The following is a 21,423-nucleotide window of genomic DNA, read 5'->3' as shown; positions in this document are numbered from 1 at the left end:
ATTGACTGTTGTGTAGGCAGCTTGACTTGTAGCGCCTGTGGATCATGTTTGTTTGAAGGGACCACAGAGGGCTATAATCATCTGGTGCAAGAAGTTAAGAGGAAGTGATGACTTTTGCACTTCCTGTTTACTGCCAGATTGGAACACAAACAGAAGTGTGTCAAGTTCATGTTCTCCAGAATACTGATCTTGTTTGCATTTGAGTTGTCATCCTTTAGCTTTCCACAACTCATTACAAAATGTTATTTTTTGGGTAAAATGCACCATATTAAATCATAAAAATATTTATAAGTTAATAGCCAACAACCAAAGTAAACAAATCTCAATTGGTTTTGTATCCACAGTATCAAGCAGCAGAGAAAATGGTGGAGAAGATGCTAACAATATCAAGGTGATTGGCGCAAGGAAAATCACCCCCAGCAGTCGAGAAACGTCTTCGAAGGAGGCAAAGTTTTCCCCAGTGGCTGTCACCTTCAAGGCACCAGGTTCTCCTTCAAGCCCCCAGATACCTACAAACTCCCTCGTCACTGAGGAGCCAACAGTACCTGCACCGAAAGGGTCATCATCTCTGAGGCCCTTCTCTCCATCACAGACGTCAGACGCAAGTGGACAGCAGACATCAAAGACAACACCAAGACCTCTCACTACACGAAGGACGCCTCAGACAACGCGCGCAGGAGTGCAACAATTCATAACTTCAACAGCAAAACCCATCACCACTCCTAAGTTTACCCAGACTTCCAGGACGTCTTTCCTGCAAACTTTAAAACCAACAGTTGCCACCACTCCTAGACCTACATTTTCTCAGACTCTGAGCACAAGTGTGCAACAGTCCACAAAATCCACAGTGAGACCTGTCGAGGGTACACCTAGCCGTTTCTTTGAACTCCCAAATGTTGAGAGCCTTTTCCACTCCATTCCTGACTCCTTAATCAAACCATCCCCACCACCATCTGTGTTTCTTCAGCCACCCCAGCAGCATGGTGAGAGCAGCTTGGTCTCAGCAGATGCAAAACTCGGAGCAGGGAATGACACTATTTCCCACCATGGACATTTTCCTGTAGACCATGTAATACCTTTCGTCCAAACACCTCGACCTGGAACTCCATTCACCATGGTGCCAGGCATTGTTGCCAGGGGCACTGGGAATAAGTTCACATTTTCAAGCACCCAGGAGAAGCCTTTCAACGCAATCGATTTCAATAGCATCATCTTTCGCCCTCTGGTTCTGCGGCCGAAGGACAAGAAGCGAAAGATATTCACCACGGCTCCTGCATCTATCGCTCTAGACCCTCATCACCACGATGCCTCGGGGTCTGACCAAGTAACGCAGCATTCTACAACCACCGTGTTTGCCGCTCCACTTTCCGCCAACAGCTCTGCAAGCAGTGAAAGATCTAACAACGCTTCTATTCCTGCAGGCATACGAGTCCCAAGCATTCTGCTGCAGCCCCCTCCACTGGTGACAGTTTCAGCCAACGTTCCCCCATTCCTGCCAGCAATACAGCAGACCCTCATCCCTCCTGTGAGAATAAAGCAGGAATTCCCAACACCACTGGTAACTCCCGTTCGATCGATCCTCCGCCCTCTCCTGAGCATCATCCCTAGTTCGCGTTTCCAGTTCCCAGTATCGCGAAGTAACCGCGATTTCTTCATCCCCTCACCTGGACTGTCCTTGCCTAAGGAGGAAGGGGAGGAGGAGGAATCCACTAATCCGATCAAGGGCACCACAGCGGAGCTGCAGAACGCCTTGAACGAGTCGGCAAAGCCCAAGAAGACGAACATGACAATGGTGTTCCCAGAGCCACGAAACGTCAGGCTGACGACCCTCGAGATCAACCCTGAATGTCCGAAGTGTCATCCGGCATTCTTGCGGCCAGGGGAGTGCACACCTTGTGTCCTCATTAGGTGAAAACGGAAAGAACTTAATTAAATAACCTAACATGTTTGATTACAAAACCAGAAGGCAATGCACCCGAAGATTTTCATCTTGATCAGTAACGTTTGGCATTATATTGTCTTTCTCGTGGAATTTGAAAATGGCTGTATATTGTAAGTTTGACACTTCAAGAGTGGAGGATGTGTAAAAAATACCTCTTTGTGATAGATGTGATAATGTCAGGCCTACTCTTTATAACCAATTCACACTTACGGTACAAAATTAGTCTTTGCCGCACGAGTTCATATCTGCTGCTAGTGAGCTACGTAATGCATTTGGAGATCTGAAATCTATTATTCATAATACATTCTTTCAAAATTTGTTTTGTCAGCCATAATGCTCTGAAGTATTTGGAATATGTTGACTCTTTGGTAGGCCTAGCTGACTTTGATTGGAATTAAGGAATGCATTTGATTTAACGCTTCCTCTGAAATCTGAGGAGGTTTGGTCAAGCAGTTTATTATTATTATTATAGTATTTTTAATCTCAGTAGAAGTTTACTTTTTTTTTCTTTAACCAGATAGGCCTACTACACCAAAATCACAACAGCGCCTGTTGTTGAAATCTATTCAGGATACGACAATTTCCACTTTACCAAGAAAGGTGATGCATAAATCAACATTTTCACAGGGATCCAACACTTAGGAATGGCCTTACTGAAGAATTTTAGCTTATAATTTCATAGGTGTTAATTCATTTCGAAATTTGAGATGTAGTAGTACCACAACAGACATTTCGAATATATTCGATTAATCCTGTTGTGTATTTTACCCACAAATCTGACTTGTAGTTCAAACATTGCATTTTGCCGGGGAATTTTATGTAGTCTTCATCCCACATGTTGCTATTTGATGTGGTGTACCGTCTAGAAACAGACACAAACATTATATGACAACAAATTGGCCACCATCTTACCCCACCCAAGTTCAAAGTTCTCAGTAAAGCTACACAAAAATCTTTAACGTGTCTCAGATAATTTTGATATATCCACTGAATTTTAATCACATATAAATTAGTCCTATGTGGAATTAATGAATCGTCAAATATATGTCATAATGTTTTAAAGTTACAATTATTTTGTTAAACATTGCAACGTTTCATAAGGAAGATGACGTCACTTATGGCCTCTCCAGACACATAGCCTCAGTTCTCACTTCTCAGTTCTATACACGACTCTCTATGAAGTGCCAAGCCAGATTTTATGACGAAAATTTGTCAACTAATTCATAACATGTTACCATAAAATCTATAGAATAGCGTACACTGAGAAAATCTGGTTTTCTAAATAATATTTTTTCATTAAGAATTCTGATGTGCAGGCCACATCGTCTCTCTCTGTAGTGTAGATTATAGAATCTAACCTGTTTTTTTTTTTTTGTTGCCGTTTTACTTAGTTATGTATCTAAAAATTCTTCTTGCCTTCCCAATGTACCAACTCAATAAATGAATGTTCAGTTTGATGGTGTTTTCACTTATTTAATCACACACACACAGACACGCACACATATTTTCTATGTTCCAAAATAAACATTATGTTATACATTTCAGAAGTTATATAATCTCATATATTTACATTTTCTAACTAATCGATCAAAAGCTAATCTTCATTCGACATTCTGTAAAGCAGAATGCCTCAAGATCTCAACTTTTTTCGCATATTTTTTTCCTGAATCTCTGCAAACTATCGTAAAGGTCGAACGAACTATCGTAAAAAAGTAAAGACTTCTGTACTGCAGGAGCTACGATACTGCCGAGAAAACACGAAAAGAAAATGATAAAATATAAGAAGCAACTGATTTTGAAAACGTAACAAGGTCCCGCCAGAGAGTGAACCATCCATGTGGAGGGTTGTACCACATAAAACCAGAGTGAAAGAAAGAACGTTCTCGAATCTTCTCGAATTAGCATTCTTCCCCGAGTCTGTGTGATCTAATAATAGGTCGAAATGCTGCGTCACTTACTTAGCTTTTGCTACTGAATAACCACAACCCATTTTCTCAGCAGTTTTTTTTTTTTTCATTTCCTATAATATACTATGTCTTCAATGATGTTAGGTATAGGTACTGCTAAATCATTTTTTTAACAATAGCAGCATATCTCAGGGTTATAAAATTAACAGAATGTTATCTGAATCATGATGGAATATAAATTGATGATCTGAAGCTCACTTAACTCTTTCAGGGTACGTTGGACTCGTGTCAAACCAAAAATGTCACCTAGAATATACTGCTTTTCACACGAGAACATTCTCCGTCCATAAAACAAACTGCTCGAATCTATGCTATTATATCTTTGGAATGACATTGAATATTAGATCGTCCTAATGATGATAATAATTCGTGAATGGAAAGATACGTAATTCATATATTTTGAAATATAATCAACATCAGGGTCATTGTTTACATGAAAACAAAGAAGAAGAAGAAGAAGAAGTCGAGAACTTAAGTTTATTTGTAGCAGACGACTCACTCGCTAACATTGTTGCCACAATAGATTAATTTTAAATAGCTTTTCCTTCTAAATTTCATGCCATTTCCGGTAACATACGTTTGCAAATTAAGCTAGAAATTTTCCAAATTTTTAATTGTGCAATATACAGATTTTATCAGACTTTTTCCCAGAAAATCTCCAGATCTTTTTAAAATGAAAACATGGTATCACTGCTCGCCATTCAACTTTTAAAGGAAGCTCCTGCTTCGTCCCCTCGTATCAGCCTCATATTTCACCGAAAAGATGAACGCACCACAGCCAATCGTGGTCTTAAGTAAGTACGATTCGTCGAACTTCACTATTCCATCGATAAAAGTCAGGTTGAAGTCGTAAATAAGTATTTATTTTGGGGAAATGAGAGGTCACCCTCTTGTCACTTTAGTATAAATACCGTCTGCTCTAAATTTAAAGTTCCGTCAAGCCACCACGTGGTCTCTTGTCATTTTCTGATGTAGCCTTTTTTTTTCATTTATGTTTATATTATTCGATTTCGAACAGATTTATATGTATGATGTTGATAACAGTTTGGAAAGACAGGTGTACTTGCGAGGGGACCACTGTCTTTGCATGGGGTATCGTATCTAGGGTACCGTACCCCATGCTGAGTTGATGCCCACAATGGATACCTAGGTATGGGTTGTTTTACGTGATTCAAGTTGATACCATTTGAAAATAGGTTATTGTTGGGGTTTATGAAGGTACAGACCTGCAATATATGTAATACCTAGGTAGCTAGGGCAAAATTTCAGAAAGCTCGTAGTCTCCCCTGCAGTAGGCTCCCTAGGGGGTTAGCTAGCTAATGTCCTCTGTACCCTGTAGGAGGCATTACTTAAGGTTCTAGCGTGCCTTCAACCAACACGAGCAACCCTTTTCGTTCCTTTTACTGTAGCCTACCTCCTTTCATAGTAGTCTACCCCATAGTAGGCTCTTGCAAGAGGTTACTAATGGTTAGGTAGTATAGGCTAGAGGTTACCTAATGGCTGTAGGTTATGATCAGTGGGTTTGTAAAAAAAATAAAACTATGTAAAAAATAAACTCCTTTTTAGCCCATGTTCCGAAATAAAGGCATTGTAACCAATTTCTCTTTAGGTGAGACGAGAGGTTAAGCTGTATGGAGATTTCCCGATCTTAAACTAGGGTAGATCATCACAGCAGGCCAAGCAGGCCACCTACCATCAATGCAAGCCACCCTCCGAAAAAGTACATTATAACGCGTCCTGACACCCGAGATGGGCATCAGTCGCGACTTGTTGTTGGTGAGAAACGGAGCTAAAGACCTCTACTCTCCTTTCGAAGTAAGTATTTTCTCTAAAGTTAGAAATTAAGGCCAAATTTTAAGATTTAAACAGAGGGTACTGAAAACGGTCTCAAACGTAGTGCAAATCTCACCAAAACGCGTTCAACATTTTTACTTACAACTCGAGGTATTTAGAAGATTGACGCCATCTCGATGTTTACGGAGTAGCTTGTGTCAATAAACTAACCATTTCCTGTGATAAATCCGCACACCACTTGTACCCACAGACGCTGGAGCACTTTTATCACAACAATCGAAACACGATTTCTCATCAACAACAAGCCAGGCGTAAACAGCTGTTGGGGTAGAAGATGACGAGAAGCGTGCTCTTGGCTAATTTTTAAATAAGTAGTAAAACATCAATATTTTACATATTTATGATGATTAATTTGAAAATATTCGTTATTGAAAAAGTAACTCGATTCTGACTCAAATTTAAGTAATTATTTTTCTGAATTAGAACGTTCTTTCAAGTTCTGTATTATGACGTCACAACATCTTGACTTTCGTACCTATTGTAAATAATTGCTATACTCAACTGTCATTGCAGAACAGTTTACCAGTTATTCATGCAGATTGTTATCAGCTATACATGTAATTGTTATAATCGTAATGCGCATATATATCTTTATTATTTACTTTTTGGATATATGAAGATGTTTTACTGCTGGATTATCGCCGTAGTGTGACGCAATCGTTTTCGGTCCATGGGCCTCTGTCTGTTTTCGCACCATAAGAAATTATGGGGCCGAATTTGCAATGACCAGAAAGTCGTTAAAAGAGGAAAGTTAGCATTGAGGGGCATATGTTTTGACTGAGAAAAATAAAAATTTATTCAATAGCTAGCTTGTAAAAAATACTTGGTTATAAAAACTTGATTGACAACTAAGCAGCATGTCTACTATGGGTTTCAGAGACAGTGCAAGCAGGTTTTTGGGCAATACCTATTTCTGTAACGAACACTCTTAACAGAACGAGATTTTGCTATAGTGCATTACACCCAGTGCCGTAATTTATAAGGGTATCGTGAATCACTAATCGTAAAGAATAACGACACTTGTCCTTGTACCAAGAGACAAAAACTCCATTATGCAGAAATGGATACGAACACGCGTATAAAGCTCCACCTACCCTCTCCCCAACCCCCCCCCCCCTCCACCGCCATCCCTTTTCTTTCTTCGTTCCTCCGCCTTCCTTTTCTCTCTCTCTCTCTCATCTCTCTCTCTCTCTCGTCTCTCTCTCTCTCTCTCTCTCTGTTGCCATTCGGTATGTGTTGACCCTCCAAACTGGGTATAAGACTACACACAAAACGTTGAAATTGGTGAAATTAGGCTATGTATTGGAAGTATATATACATAAATATTAAAGCAATTTTATCATTATTGCATTACTATGACAACTAGAATTCATGGAAACAGTTTATAACCTGTTAAGCGTCACCCACGTAATAATACGTTTACCGCGATCTACTCGGTAGCGCCTTCAACGGGATATTACGTTCAAGACTTTAACTGTGCTTGTCAAGCCGTCAGCCCCGTAATAATACGTTTACTCGTATAGAAAGTGTAGGAACATCATTTGGTAACACTCTCAGCACATGGGAAACTTATTTCCAGCCTGGCAACTCTTTCCTGGTGGTCGCTTATGCTAGAAAACTGCCTGTCCCTGTTGGTTTTCTTTCAATACGCTTCGGGCGTTTATCGAGAAAAATTGGATTTCGCGTCTTTCACAATGAATGTCCCAAAGAGGAGGCATATTTCTTTAGGTGAGATCAATCAAATACTAGATGAGGAGTGTGATATTGATAACCTATTTGATGATGAGAGCTCTAGTTCTGAATCCTCCAGTGATGATACAAACTTTTTCTTCCAATTGCGGGAGTGAAGATGACTTTTCTTTGCCGAGTGACTGGACTCCGAGAGAGAGAGAGAGAGAGAGAGAGAGAGAGAGAGAGAGAGAGAGAGAGAGAGAGAGAGAGAGAGAGAGAATTTCCTACAGTTAATTACAGTATGAATAACAAGCATAAAAATCAATATTAACTTTGAAAAACTATCATCAGTGCTATGATCGCTGATTACAAAAAAAAAAGCGTGACGGTACGTTAGCAGCGAGCTCATCAGGGCGGACGCTTAACAGGATAATGGAACGGCGTATGTGTGAAGCCTCCACTAATGTGGCAACGATGATTTTGCCATTCTTAGCATGCAAACATTAAAGCATGCAAACATTAAAGGTTACATTTATTTCTGGCATACGATTATTTAAGAAATTCAAAATACTAATAAAGACTGAAATCAATGAAAAGTGCTAGCAAAAACAAAAAAGCAAAAAAAAAAAAAACGTAGTCGTTCCTCTATGCACTTTTCCGTATTCGTTCCTCTATGGTTTTCGGCAGCCAGATGTACGAAAACGTTAGAAACATTTGATTTTATCTACGTTAGAAATATCTGTAATTTTTCGGGGTAATTTGGTTGCAAAAAAGGGATAATATACATGAATTAAATCAAAATTTTTAAATAACAATGTAAATTTAAACTAAATAACGAGTAAAGTAAACAAGTAAACGTTTAGGGAATAAAACTTTGCAGTTTCGTTCGTCTGTCGTCGTCTGCTGTTTGTAATTGTGTTTATGGCGCGCGCCCTTAGAAACCAGGAACAGCAACGGGTTTAAAGTGCAATGTGGAGTGAACTGAGACCAAAATGTGTATAATAACAATCAAATAAGCACTGTGGAGTTTCAGTTGTGATGGCAGTAAGGATAAAAACCGCCGATTACAAGGTAAGAATGAATTCAGTTCCAACCATAACCCCGGGAATAACAAGTTTCATACTTTCACTAATATAGGCAACAAAATGTTGTTTTATTGTGCTGATTACAACTGCAATCTTGAGTAAGATCAATAAACGTTACATACATACGCTAACATTGTTCAAATGAGTGCTGGGAAGGCTGGGGAAAGATGGTGGCCGTCACTGATGAGAACCGTCCATGAAAAACGTAGCCGCCATATTGGATTTCAAAACTGCCTTGAAAACATATTTTACGAAGAGCTCACATGCTTATTTTAGTTCGTATGGGGCTTTCATATATCACAATATGTTGACGAAACTTCAGTCTTTTAAATGGTATGCTTAGAGTTGCAATTGTATTCATGTTTCACCAATTAAATATCGAGTGAATAAGACCCGTCTACCGTGATGAGGGTTGGCCTGTTGTGATGTTTCCCCCTAATGTAAAATGATTGTAAGGATGTCATTCTCCAAGAAATACCCTGTAGGGGGTTAAGTTCCATCAGTGAACCTCATGCAGTGCACTGTAGGCATTATACTTAAGGTTCCTCTCAGTGCGCCTTTGACCCCTAGCTGCAACCCCTTTCATTCCTTTAACTGTACCTGTGACTCTGTTCATATTCTCTTTCTCCCAACTTCTCCCATCTTACTCTCCACCCTCTCCTACCAATTGTTTCGTCGTTCAACTGCAAGGCTTTCTTCCTGTTTCTTCCTTTAAAACCTTGTCACTTTCAGTTTCGAATTCAGCACTGAATTACCTCATGGATCCCAGTGCTTGGCCTAAATTGTATATTCCAATTCTAATAAGAATCAGGTTTAGCTAATACTGAATTAGCAGGAGAAACTTCAGTTTAAAGAAAGCTAGGGTAAAAAACCGCATGATACAGGGGTGGACCATGTACGATCAATGTGTACAACCCCAAGAAAAGTACATTATAATGCGTCCTGACACCGGAGTAGAGGTCTTTAGCTCTGTTTCTCACCAACAACAAGTCGCGTCTGATGCCCATCTCCGATGTCAGGACGCGTTATAATGTACTTTTTTTGGGGTTGTACACATCGATCGTACATGGTCCACCCCTGTACCATGCGGTTTTTTACCCTATGTCATTTTCATACTTTTTTATTAAGCAGGAAAATTACTTTTATTTGTTCTGAAATGTTCATATTGCGACCTCTCCATTTTCTAAGTATACTATAGGCCTATTCTCAAAATTTTTCTGACAAATTAGTTCAATTTACAGGTAAGGAAAGTTACTCTTAAGTCTTATAGTTAGGTATTGTTATATTTTATGTGGTAGTTTTTCTTTATACAGTACTGTATTGTTTTAGTCATAATTTATAGAAATTCTGCTCTTTCAGGTCAAAATGCAAAGCGAGAAAGCGGACGGAAAGTTCAGCTTCAGAACATCAATGCTGCTAAGGTAAATGAGCAAGTCTCTCTCTCTCTCTCTCTCTCTCCTCCCCCCGCCATAAAAAAAAACCAGCAAGAGAAAGAGGATCTCTCTCAAAAAACTCTCTGCTCCCTCTCTCTCTCTCTCTGTCAGTAGAATCCTTGCATATATTTGTTGGATATTCAAGAATAAAACTGACAGATAATTGCAAGTTATTTATTCATAGGATAGAAAGGATTTACAATGGCATCTTATTTTCCAGAGTATGGCTGATGTCATCAGAACCTGCCTGGGCCCAAGATCCATGTTGAAGATGTTGCTAGACCCCATGGGGAGCATCGTCATGACAAACGACGGAAATGCCATCTTGCGAGAGATCACTGTACAACACCCAGCTGCCAAGCACCTGATTGAAATTGCCAGAACACAGGACGAAGAGGTTAGATGACCTGTTAATGATTTGTCATCAGTGTGGAAAGGAACGGATGGTTTCTATAGAATTTTTTGCATGTAATCGGAACATCTATGTGGAGTCTAATTTGATTGAAAATAAATTTGTCATGTGTGTTGAAAGTTGGTTACAATATGTTTTTATACATTCAACTTCCCTGCCAGATATATACTTAGCTATAGACTCCGTCGTCTCCGACAGAATTTCAAATTTCGCGGCACACGCTACAGGTAGGTCAGGTGATCTACCGCCCTGCCCTGGGTGGCAGGACTAGGAACCATCCCCGTTTTCTAATCAGAATTCTTCTGTCGCCGGACCATCAACATTGTTGTTGGTTCCTCTCGATTGGTTTTTCTTTTTTCACCGGCAATTGATCTTCTTGACCGACTTTTGGTGACGTATCTGGATTGTTGGATTGGCATACGCTTTTGTGGACTGTTTTGTGGACTTGATTTTGGATTTTTCTTTAAATATGTCTGACTCTGGTATGGTTGTGAGACGTTGTGTGAATGTAGGCTGTAAGGTGAGGTTGCCGAAAGCTTCGGTAGACCCTCACACGGTATGCAAGAGGTGCAGGGAGTATGAATGTTCTTTTACTAATACTTGTAAAGAATGTGAGAACTTGAGTGAGAACGAATGGAAGAATCTAACTAATTATTTAAAAAAGTTAGAAAGAGAAAGAGTGAGGAAGGCTTCTCATAGAAGTTTAAGTAGTTCTAGATCTGAACTAATTCCAAGCTTGGGATCTTCCCCAAGGGTAAGTATTGCTACTTCTCCTTCCATTGCAGCCCCTTCTCCTATTGCAGAACCTGTAGATCCAGCGAAAGAACTTGCAGATCTAAAAGCAGCCTTCAAAGTGATGGAAAACAAAATGGCTGCCATACAAGGTAAGGCTAGTGATTTGTCAGTGGACAGTGATATGAGTGTCCCCAGTGTAGTGGAGGGGGCATCTGGTCGGCTCAGCAACGCTCCTAGGTCTAGACCTCTTCCAAGCTCACATGCCCAGAGGAGAAGGAATGTCGAAAGCCGAAAGGAGGTTGTGGAGAATCCCCACCGATCAGGTGTCCCTTCGGCGGTTTCTGTGACACCCCAGACTGCCAAGGACCGCTATTGTAAAAGCGTCCTAAGTAAGTGTTTCTCGTCGTCGGGATCTTCATCACCGAGACGTGATTGGAGAGATTCCGATCGATCTCGGCCTCTCAAGAGGAGTTGGAGGGCGCCGACTATTGATCGAGCCCTGAAAACTTCCCTGAGGAGTCTCCATCGGGAGTTAAGAAGGCAAGAAGAGCCATTCTTTCAACCAGAGTGAGAAGGAGGCAGGAGGTGGAGGCTATGGACTCCTCCCCTCCTCCTTCCCCCTCCTCCCGAAGAGGATAAAGAGGAGGCTACTAAGAGGTTCATGATGGCGATGCAGGAACAGATTTCGTCGTTTGTAGGAGTCCTGTCAAAGGAGCCTCCTAGAAGGAAAGACACTTCCCTTCCTATTAAAAGATCCTCCAGACGTATGGAGGTATCTACCTCCAGGATCGATACTCCTACCCGAGGTGAGGTTTCCGGTACGAACCTGGATGAACAATCAGACGTCTGGCACCGGCCAGGAGTGAGGAGTCACCCAGGAGGCAGGAGCCAAGAGCCAGGAGTGAGGAGTCAACCAGGAGGCAAGAGCCCAGAGCCAAGAGTGTGGAGGCATCCAGGCAAGAGGCAAGAGCCAGGAGGCAAGAGCCAGGAGGCAAGAGGGCGGGGCCAGGGAGAGGCAGGAGCCAGGAGCCAGGAGCCAGGAGTCCAGGAGGCAGGATCAGGAGGCAGGAGCCAGGAGCAGGAGCCAGGAGTCACGGAGCCAGGAGTCGGAGTCCAGAGTCCCGGAGTCAGGATTCCGGAGTCCGGAGTCAGGAGGCAGGAGTCAGGAGTCAGGAGGCAGGAGTCAGGAGCCAGGAGGCAGGAGTCAGGAGGCAAGAGTCAAGAGCCAGGAGTCAAGAGTCGGGGACTCGTTCCTGGAGGTTATGACTCTTCGCCAAATAGGAGCTCCTCTCCTTCAGAACATAGGAGGTCTTGGAAGGACTCTCCCTCAAAACGTAACGTGAACTTTCTCCTTCGTCTGATCGAGGGTTAGACGAGTTGTCTGACGACGAACCTCCTGCTAATGAGTGGGACTTTCTAGTTACAAAGTCTTGGCCTCATTACTACTACAAGAGTTTGGAGATTCTCTTAGTCCTGCGGCTCCTCCTTCTCCTCGTTCGCTCTTTTCGAGCTCAGCTACGGCTAAATCGTCGGCCTTCTTGAAAATGAAGCCTGCGATATCAATGAAGAAGGCGCTCCATTCTTTAGATTCTTGGATGGACAACAAGAAGGAGTTAGGAAAGACGGTATTCTGCATGCCTCCTTCCAGATTGCACGGGAAGAGAGGTATGTGGTATGGGACAGGAGAGACTATGGGTCTTTCTCTACCTGCCTCTGCAGATGCCGACTTTGCCAATTTAGTGGAGGCCTCTAGACGTCACTCCTTAGGATCGGTCAGAGCGACGTGGAGCACTTCAGAGTTGAACCACTTTCTAAAGGGACTTTTTGTCACTTTAGAGGTGTTCAACTTTCTGGATTGGTCACTCGGAGTTCTGGCCAACAAATCTAAGGATCCGGAGTTTCTGAAGAACCCAGAAATTCTCCATAGCGTCCTGTCCTGCATGGACAAGGCAGTACAGGACGGTTCGGGTGAAGTGGCTTCACTTTTTGGTGCTGGTCTCCTGAAAAAAAAAAGAGATCAGTGTATGGTTCCCTTTTATCGAAAGGAGTTTCTCCGAGCCAGAGGACTGCCTTACTGTTCGCCCCTCTATCAGATCATCTGTTTCCTTCTCAGTTAGTCAAGGATATATCTCGCTCACTAACTGAGAAGGCGACACAAGACCTACTTACGCAAACGTCCAAGAAAGGACGACCGGTAGTGGCGACGGTTAAGAAGGAATCTCGTCCTACTCAGCAGCCCTTTCGTGGAGGTGCAGCGGCTCGTCCCCCTGCCAGAAAGAAGAGCTCTGAAAAGAGAGGAAGGTCTTCATTTAGGCCCTTCAAGAAATCTAAGTGACTTGTTGCTCCTCCAAGCACCAGTGGGCGCCAGACTCCTGAACTTTGCAGGAGTATGGGCACAAAGGGGAGCCGACCTTTGGTCAGTGTCGGTCCTGAAGAAGGGATATGTAATCCCCTTCGACGACCGCCCGCCCCTAACATCTACGCCTCGGAACTGTCAGCGAGGTACAGAGACCCGTTAATGCGAAAGACTCTCCTTCAAATGGTGGAGCAAATGTGGGAAAAAGAGGCCATCGAACTTGTGCAGGATCCACACTCCCCGGGATTTTCTTTTACAATCGCCTTTTTCTAGTACCAAAGGCATCGGGGGGGGTGGAGGCCAGTTCTGGACGTAAGCGCTCTGAATCGCTTCGTACAGAAAAAGAACAAGTTTCGTATGGAAACGTCCGCCTCTGTAATGTCGGCGCTTCGCCCAGGAGATTGGATGGTCTCTCTGGACCTGCAAGACGCCTATTTCCACGTTCCCATTCACCATTTGTCAAAGAAATATCTTCGCTTTGTGATAGGAGACAAGATCTTTCAGTTCAGGGCTCTGTGCTTCGGACTGTCTACAGCCCCACAAGTATTCACCAACCTGATGGCGAATGTAGCAAGATGGCTTCACCTAGAGGGGATAAACATCTCCCTCTACTTGGACGACTGGCTGATCAGGGCCAAGTCGAAGAGTCAGTGCTTGGAGGACTTAGAAGTAACAAGGAACATGATAGATTCGCTAGGGTTGCTCGTCAACCTCGAGAAGTCACAACTGATCCCCAGCCAGAACTTGGTCTATCTGGGGATTCAGATGGATTCTCGGGGTTTTTCGGGTAATCCTTCGCGAGAAAGAATCGCTCGAGGTTTGTCGAGAATCTCGAGCTTCTTAGAAAGAAAGAACAGCTCAGCGAGGGATTACCTAAGCCTTCTAGGGACCCTGTCCTCATTGGAAAAGTTCTTCTCGCTAGGGAGACTTCACCTCCGCCCTCTTCAGTTTTTCCTCAAAGAGGTGTGGAGTTTGGAAGACGGGTCAACTCTCGGACGTCTTCCAACTTCCACAAGAGGTAAAAGATCATATGAAGTGGTGGATCCCTCAGCTTCAAAAGAACGAAGGCGTATCGCTTGCCCTGCAGAACCCAGACCAGTGTTGTTTACCGACGCTTCGGAGTCGGGATGGGGAGCGACGCTGGGAGCAAGGGAGGTGTCAGGCACCTGGACAAAGGAACAGGTGTCCTGGCACATCAATTGCAAGGAACTTGTGGCCATACACCTAGCCTTAAAGTTCTTCGAACAGATAGTCAGAGACGGGGTGATACAGATAAACTCAGACAACACCACGGCTCTGGCTTACATACGCCAAGCAAGGAGGCACGCACTCTTTCTCCCTCTATCAGTTGACAAGACACCTGTTAACCTGGACGGAAGAAAGAGGCATAACTCTCCTCACAAGGTTTGTTCAAGGGATCAAGAATGTGAGAGCGACAGACTAAGCAGGAGAAACCAGGTCCTTCCCACAGAATGGACTCTTCACGAAGAGTGTGTCGAAGTCTTTGGTCCCTGTGGGGGAGACCTCACATAGACCTGTTTGCGACGTTCCTCTCCAAAAGAATAGAGACCTTTTGCTCTCTAGTAGAAGATCCGAGAGCCTTCGCAATAGACGCGTTTCTCATGGATTGGTCGGGTGTGGTGGGACCGCTTACGCCTTTCCCCCGTTCAAATTCCTGGGGGAAGTGCTCAGGAAGTTCGTAGCTTCGAAGAGCACGAAGTTGATACTCATAGCCCCATTTTGGCCAGCCCAGGAATGGTTTCACTGGGGGGGGATCACGGAGGTACTGGAGTGGATAGTGGACTTCCCCAGATCGCTTCCAAACAGACACGATCTACTCAGACAACCCCACTTCGAGAGGTTTCATCACAACCTCCAGGTCTCGCTCTGACTGCCTTTCGACTATCGAAAGACTTGTCAGAGCGAGAGGCTTTTCTCGCAAGGCTGCGGGCTCTATCGCTAGAGCCCGCAGAGCTTCGACGAGAAGAGATACCAGTCGAAGTGGGAAGTCTTTAGGAGGTGGTGTAAGGGTCAGAAGCTGTCCTCCTCCAGTACCTCTATAGTGAATATTGCCGATTTCCTCCTCTTTCTGAGAGGAATCACACCTATCTGTCTCGACAATAAAAGGATACCGAAGCATGCTGTCTTCAGTATTCAGGAATCGAGGCCTGGACATTGCTAACGACAAAGATCACACGATCTAATTAGATCTTTTGAGACTTCGAAAGCAGCTACTCCTAGAACACCTAGTTGGAATCTAGACGTGGTCCTGAAATTCTCTCATCGGATAAATTCGAACCTTTACATCTAGCGTCCTTCCGCGACGTCACTAGGAAATGCTTGTTCCTGGTGGCTCTCGCTACAGCCAACGAGGTACGAGCGAATTACACGCTCTGGATTCCACGGTGGGGTTCAAAGGAGATGCTGCTATCTATTCTTTCCAGACAATGTTTCTGCAAAGAACGAAAACCCATCAAAGCCTTGGCCCAGAAGTTTTGAGGTAAAAGGCCTATCTAACCTGGTATAGGCAGAGAGATAGAGAGATCTCTCTGTCCAGTGAGAGCTCTTAAATACTATTTAGAGAGGAAGAGGCAGATGGGGAGCTGCAACAAGGTCTTTGGTGTGCAGTGAAGAACCCCAAACGACTCATGTCCAAGAACGCCTTGGCTTTCTTTGTGAGAAGCGTTATTACGGACGCTCACAAGAACTGCTCGGAGGAATCCTTCGGTCTTCTAAAGGTCAAGACGCATGAAGTAAGAGCAGTAGCAACGTCTTTGGCGTTCCAAAAGAATATGTCTCTGAAGAATATCATTGAGACTACATATTGGAGGTGCAATTCAGTGTTTGCATCTCATTATCTGAAGGACGTGAGAGTGACCTATGAGAAGTGCTTCTCGCTAGGTCCTTTTGTATCAGCAGATACAGTACTGGGTCTTGGAGCAAAGACTGATCCTTAATTTTGTGTTTTTATCGTACATAAACCCTCTTGTCAGATATGTGCTTGGTTTTCTAGTAGCAAGCTCACTACTGTCACACTGGGAGCAGATGTCATTGCTGGTAGGGGATCAAGGGTATGTATGACTAGTAGGGGAGTACAAAATTTTTTTTGTATATTTTGTAATGAAAGTGTAATTATGTTTCGAGTTTTTTGGTTGTTTGTGAGGAGTTCGGGGATAACTCCTTACAATCTTAGAACTAACATGGATGTTAGGATCAGGTGATCGGGATCGGTTTTGTGCTCCTTGAACAAGGTGTATTGTCATGTTAGTGGAATAGCACCCAATGACAAAGGCCTTTAGGCTCTGCCGAGTAAGTGGATAAGACCCCATTGGCAGACCCACAAGAACTCTTAGCCATAGATCATTATCTCGCTGAGGCTCTTGAGGCTAAGCAGACTCCAAGGCAGTAGCCGCGAAGTCTTCAGCCTAATAAGGTAGGAACCAAGGTTTATAAATACCTACAACATATGTTGTTTACCTGTCTATTTCAGTAGTTAGCTGTCTCTTACCCACCACCAATGGGTGCTAATCAGCTAAGTATATATCTGGCAGGGAAGTTGAATGTATAAAATGATATTTTGTCATGTTACATAAAGTTTTATACATACTTACCTGACAGATATACGATTAATAGCCCACCCAGCCTCCCCGCAGGAGACAGGTGGAAGAGAAGAATTCTGATTAGAAAACGGGGATGGTTCCTAGTCCTGCCACCCAGGGCAGGGCGGTAGATCACCTGACCTACCTGTAGCGTGTGCCGCGAAATTTGAAATTCTGTCGGAGACGACGGAGTCTATAGCTAAGTATATATCTGTCAGGTAAGTATGTATAAAACTTTATTGTAACATGACAATATCATATTTCAGATTTTCATTGTTTAACTATAGTACTATTGCTTTCCAAACTGAATAAGCTAAACATTCTTTTTAGGATCATGAGATGTTACACTTCAAGGTCTTTTTAACTGAAACAATTTAATTTGCTGTATTCCCACACAAATACAGAGAAGCATGTAAAGAATTGAAGGACCATTTAATTTTATTCTACATTTTTCTTACTAGATGGTTGCAATATTTTGTTCACACAAAATCCCACATTCATCTATTCCTAGTTGATTATCTTGTTTCCATGATTCAGCAACTGGGACAGCTTTTGTTGAAGGTGTATCCATAAATGGCTTCAATTTGTATAAGGTTTCCATATTGTCTTTTGTTTTGTACAAGGCATTTTCTACCATTTGCAGGTAGGTGATGGAACAACAAGTGTTGTGGTCCTTGCCGGTGAGATGCTTGCTGTGGCTGAACAGTATTTGCAGCACAAAATGCACCCAGTTGTTATTATCCAGGCCTATAGTCAAGCCCTTGAGGATGCTGTTAATGCCCTCTATGAGCAGCTGTGGTATGTATGTTATATTTTTTTATAACATATAATATTTGTTTTATTTATGTTAACATCACAAATGCTTCTTTCAACACCATATTTATGAGGTACAATGTGCCATAAGTTTTCATGTATGACACTTACCTGGCAGGTATATATATAGCTATATTCTCTGTTCGCACTGGCAGAATTTTCAAAACTCGCGGCAACCGCTAGATCACTGGTAGTTCAGGTGATCGCCACCTTCCGTCCCACGTGGCGCTGGTGCTCGGAATCATTCCCATTTTCGTCAGATTTTTTTCTGCCACTGAACCGGCAACATCGTTGTTGGTTCCCTGCTAGAATTCGAAACTCGTTAGCTGACTTTCGCTGTACTTGGATGGTTTATTGGGTATCGTATTGGAAAGTTGGATTGGCAATCGCGATTGGAAGTTATTATAATGTCTGATTCTGGTATAGTATTTCGAGTGTGTATGAAAGAAGGGTGCAAGGTGAGACTGCCGAAAGCTTCGGTAGACCCTCACACAGTATGTAAGAAGTGTAGAGAGGTTTTGTGTACTTGGGATAATAGATGTAATGAGTGTGAAAGTTTAAATGAGAAGGAGTGGAAGACTTTCACAAATATGTTGAGAGACTAGAAAAGGATAGAGTAAGAAGATCGGTGTCTCGGAGTGAGAGGTCAGGATCTTCTAGTAAGGCCTTGAATACTTCTGTTATTTCTCCCCCTTCTTCCCAAGTAGAAGTTGTTAATCCTTCTCCTCAGGTCTCTCCTGCGCCTGCTGCTGTTTCTGAGGATACTAATTATGTGAAAGTGTTTGCCGCCCTTGCGTCAATGGCGATCAGATTCAGCGTCTTACAGACAAAGTGGGTACGTTTGAAAGTGTCAGTGTAGTGGAGGGGGCGGCTGATCGTCTCACTCGTGCTCCTAGACCTAGGCCTCTGCCAAGCTCCCAGACCCAAGGGAGAAGGCATGTCGACAGTCGAAGGGAGGCGAGAGGGGTTCCCTTACGATCAGTCGTCCCTTCAGGCAGTCCTGTTGCGTCCCAGGCTGCAGCAGTGCGTCATAGAAAAGGCGACACTGGGAAGTGTTTTTCCTCTACAGATAGTGCTGCGTCAGGCAAGTATGGACGTTATGCGGAAGTTTCGCGTCCTCTGAAGAGGACGCATAGACCGTACGTCGTTCTCAAGATGAGCGTTACCCTCAAGAACGGTGGAGTAGTCCCGAGATTTTCTCTTCTAGTGATGAGGAAGAGGTGGTTCCGATTAAAAGAAGGAGATCCTTTAAGTCAAGACAAGACGCAAGACCTCATGTATACGACGGTTCTCTGGATAGGAGCCCTCCTTCTGAATACGGAGCAGTATCTCCGATATCTTCTCCTTATCGTAGAACTCAAGATCGAGTTTCTCGTTTTGATGATCCTTCTCATCGTCGTTCTCCGCTTGCTCAGACTTCCCGCCAGGAAACAGAGACTAGGAACTTCCTTGAAGAGATGCAAGGAAGGTTAGCCGATTTAGTTAAACAAATCGTGGGGAACATCGGAACTTCCTCCTACGAGGCGTAAGGACGCATCTCTCCCCGTCAAGTCATCTAAAAGGACGCATGATGGTTTGCCTCCTTCTCATCACGCTTCGGAGTCTCGGGTAGTACGCAAGTTACGGGAGCAGGACGCAGGACGCAAGTTACGAGAACAGGAAGCAGGACGCAAGTTTCCGGAGCAGGACGCAGGACGCAAGCTTCCGGAACAGGACGCAGGACGTACCCTCGGAGCTCAGAAGGATGCAGGACGCAGGCGGCAGGAGCCGGTTTCTTCCCGCGAGGTTGGAGAAGATTTTCTGCAGCAAGACCTTGGTTTACAGGATGTGTCTTCGGCAAGAAGAGGAAATAGAAGACTTAGAAACTGAGGAAGGAAGAAAAAGAGGGTGAAGCACACCGTTCTTCACTACTAAGAATTAACGAATTGCCTCTTTCACTTTTTGAAGGGGATATTCAGCCTGCAGCTACCGACAGCACCCCTTTCTCAATTCTCCAAGAATAAAACTCCGAAGAAGTCCTCGTTTTTGAAGATGAAGTTTTCGAATTACGGCTAACAAGGTTCGGCGCTTCTTAAAGAAATTGATTATGTGGTTTGAAGGAAAAGAGGGAAGGCGGGCAAGACTGTGTTCTCTTTCCCTCCTGCCAAATTGGCATCGAAGTCCGGAATTTGGTATGCGACGGGGGAAAATCTCGGCCTGGGAGTTCCTGCCTCCTCCCAGGGGGATTTTCCAACATTGTGACAGTTCCCCGCAGACATGCCTTGAATTCGGCGAAAGTGTGGTGGTCTCCATCAGAATTAGATCATCTCTTGAAAGGGATTTTCCGGACCTTCGAGGTTTTTCAATTTCTTGATTGGTCCTTGGGGGTCTCTGGGACGAAACAGTGGAAAATAATGAATCAACGGCTTCTCAACTCCCAAGCAGTATTATGTCCTGCATGGACAAAGCCTTAAGGGATGGCGCGAATGAATTAGCATCTCTTTTCACCGCAGGAGTTTTAAAGAAAAGGTCACTCCTATGCTCTTTTGCTGCTAAGGGCGTTTCTAACGCCCAGAAATCCGAATTGGTTTATTCCCCACTTTGGGATCAATTGTTTCCTGCGGATATTATCAAGGATATTTCGCTTTCCCTAACTCAGAAGGCGACGCAGGATCTGTTAACTTCTTCGGTAAGGAAATTTTTACCCAACAAGGTGGTTAAGAAGACGCCTAAGGAATCAAGACAAAGCTAGTCAGCCCTTTCGAGGCAAGTCCTTTTCTCGTCCTGCCTTCAGAGCAAGAAGAGCTCCGTCCAAGAGGAGTTCGAAACCCAGTAGTAAACAATGAACAACAAGTCCTTCAGACATCAGTAGGTGCCAGACTCCAGAAGTTTTGGGAGATTTGGCAAGAAAAGGGAGCAGATCCTTGGGCGTCAAGGTAAGCCAAAGAAGGTTACAAGATCCCTTTTCTGAAGAGACCACCTCTTGCGACATCGCCAAGAGAGCTTGGAGCTCACTACAGCGATCCAGGGAAACAAGAAGCACTACAAGAACAAGTTCTTTCTATGCTCAAGAAAGGAGCAATAGAACCTGTTCTGGATCACTTATCTCCGGGATTTTACAACCGGCTGTTTTTATGCATGACACTTACCTGGCAGGTATATATATAGCTGTATTTTCTGAAGTCCGACAGAATTTAAAAAACTTCCGACACACACAGTGGTCGGCCAGGTGGTTAGTACCCATTCCCGCCGCTGGGAGGCGGGTATCAGGAACCATTCCCATTTTCTATTCATAAATTTTCTGTCGCCGGTACTGAAAACACCTGTTTTCAGTACCTCCGGCTTAGGATTTTGGAAACTTCATTTGCCGCTAAGTATCCTAATTGTCTTTTAATTTATTTACTTGGATTTGTGGCTAGGCATACGCTATCTTAAATTGATTTGAATTTGATTCATTTTTGCATAAGATATCTGAATCTAGTTAGGCTAGTTTCAGAGGGTGTTGTCTGCAAAGATAGGGTGTGTCTACCGAAAGCTTCGGTAGTTCCGCACTTGGGGGGCGCAATTAAATCAGTAA

The 21,423-nt window shown here is 43.5% G+C and overlaps 2 protein-coding genes across 3 annotated transcripts in view; both read left to right on the top strand.

Moving 5' to 3' along the window:
• Positions 1–3,396, top strand: part of LOC135214287 (mucin-2-like) — a 58,966-nt gene extending 55,570 nt beyond the window's left edge. For both annotated transcript variants that reach the window (XM_064248417.1, XM_064248416.1), the window contains one exon: positions 345–3,396. In XM_064248417.1, the coding sequence (XP_064104487.1) occupies positions 345–1,912 (1,568 nt within the window). In that variant the 3' untranslated portion in view covers positions 1,913–3,396. The remainder of the gene's footprint in view (positions 1–344) is intronic.
• Positions 3,397–4,558: 1,162 nt separating this feature from the next.
• Positions 4,559–21,423, top strand: part of LOC135214286 (T-complex protein 1 subunit gamma-like) — a 31,374-nt gene continuing 14,509 nt past the window's right edge. Inside the window, exons 1-4 of the mRNA XM_064248415.1 lie at positions 4,559–4,703; positions 9,879–9,940; positions 10,173–10,349; positions 17,698–17,852. Coding sequence (XP_064104485.1) covers positions 4,673–4,703; positions 9,879–9,940; positions 10,173–10,349; positions 17,698–17,852 — 425 coding nt within the window. The 5' untranslated portion in view covers positions 4,559–4,672. The remainder of the gene's footprint in view (positions 4,704–9,878; positions 9,941–10,172; positions 10,350–17,697; positions 17,853–21,423) is intronic.

This window comes from Macrobrachium nipponense, chromosome 45 (assembly GCF_015104395.2).
Source record: "Macrobrachium nipponense isolate FS-2020 chromosome 45, ASM1510439v2, whole genome shotgun sequence".
Lineage (NCBI taxonomy): Eukaryota > Metazoa > Arthropoda > Malacostraca > Decapoda > Palaemonidae > Macrobrachium > Macrobrachium nipponense.
The sequence above is the reverse complement of the archived record's forward strand: the minus strand, read 5'-3'. Positions and strand labels throughout refer to the sequence as shown.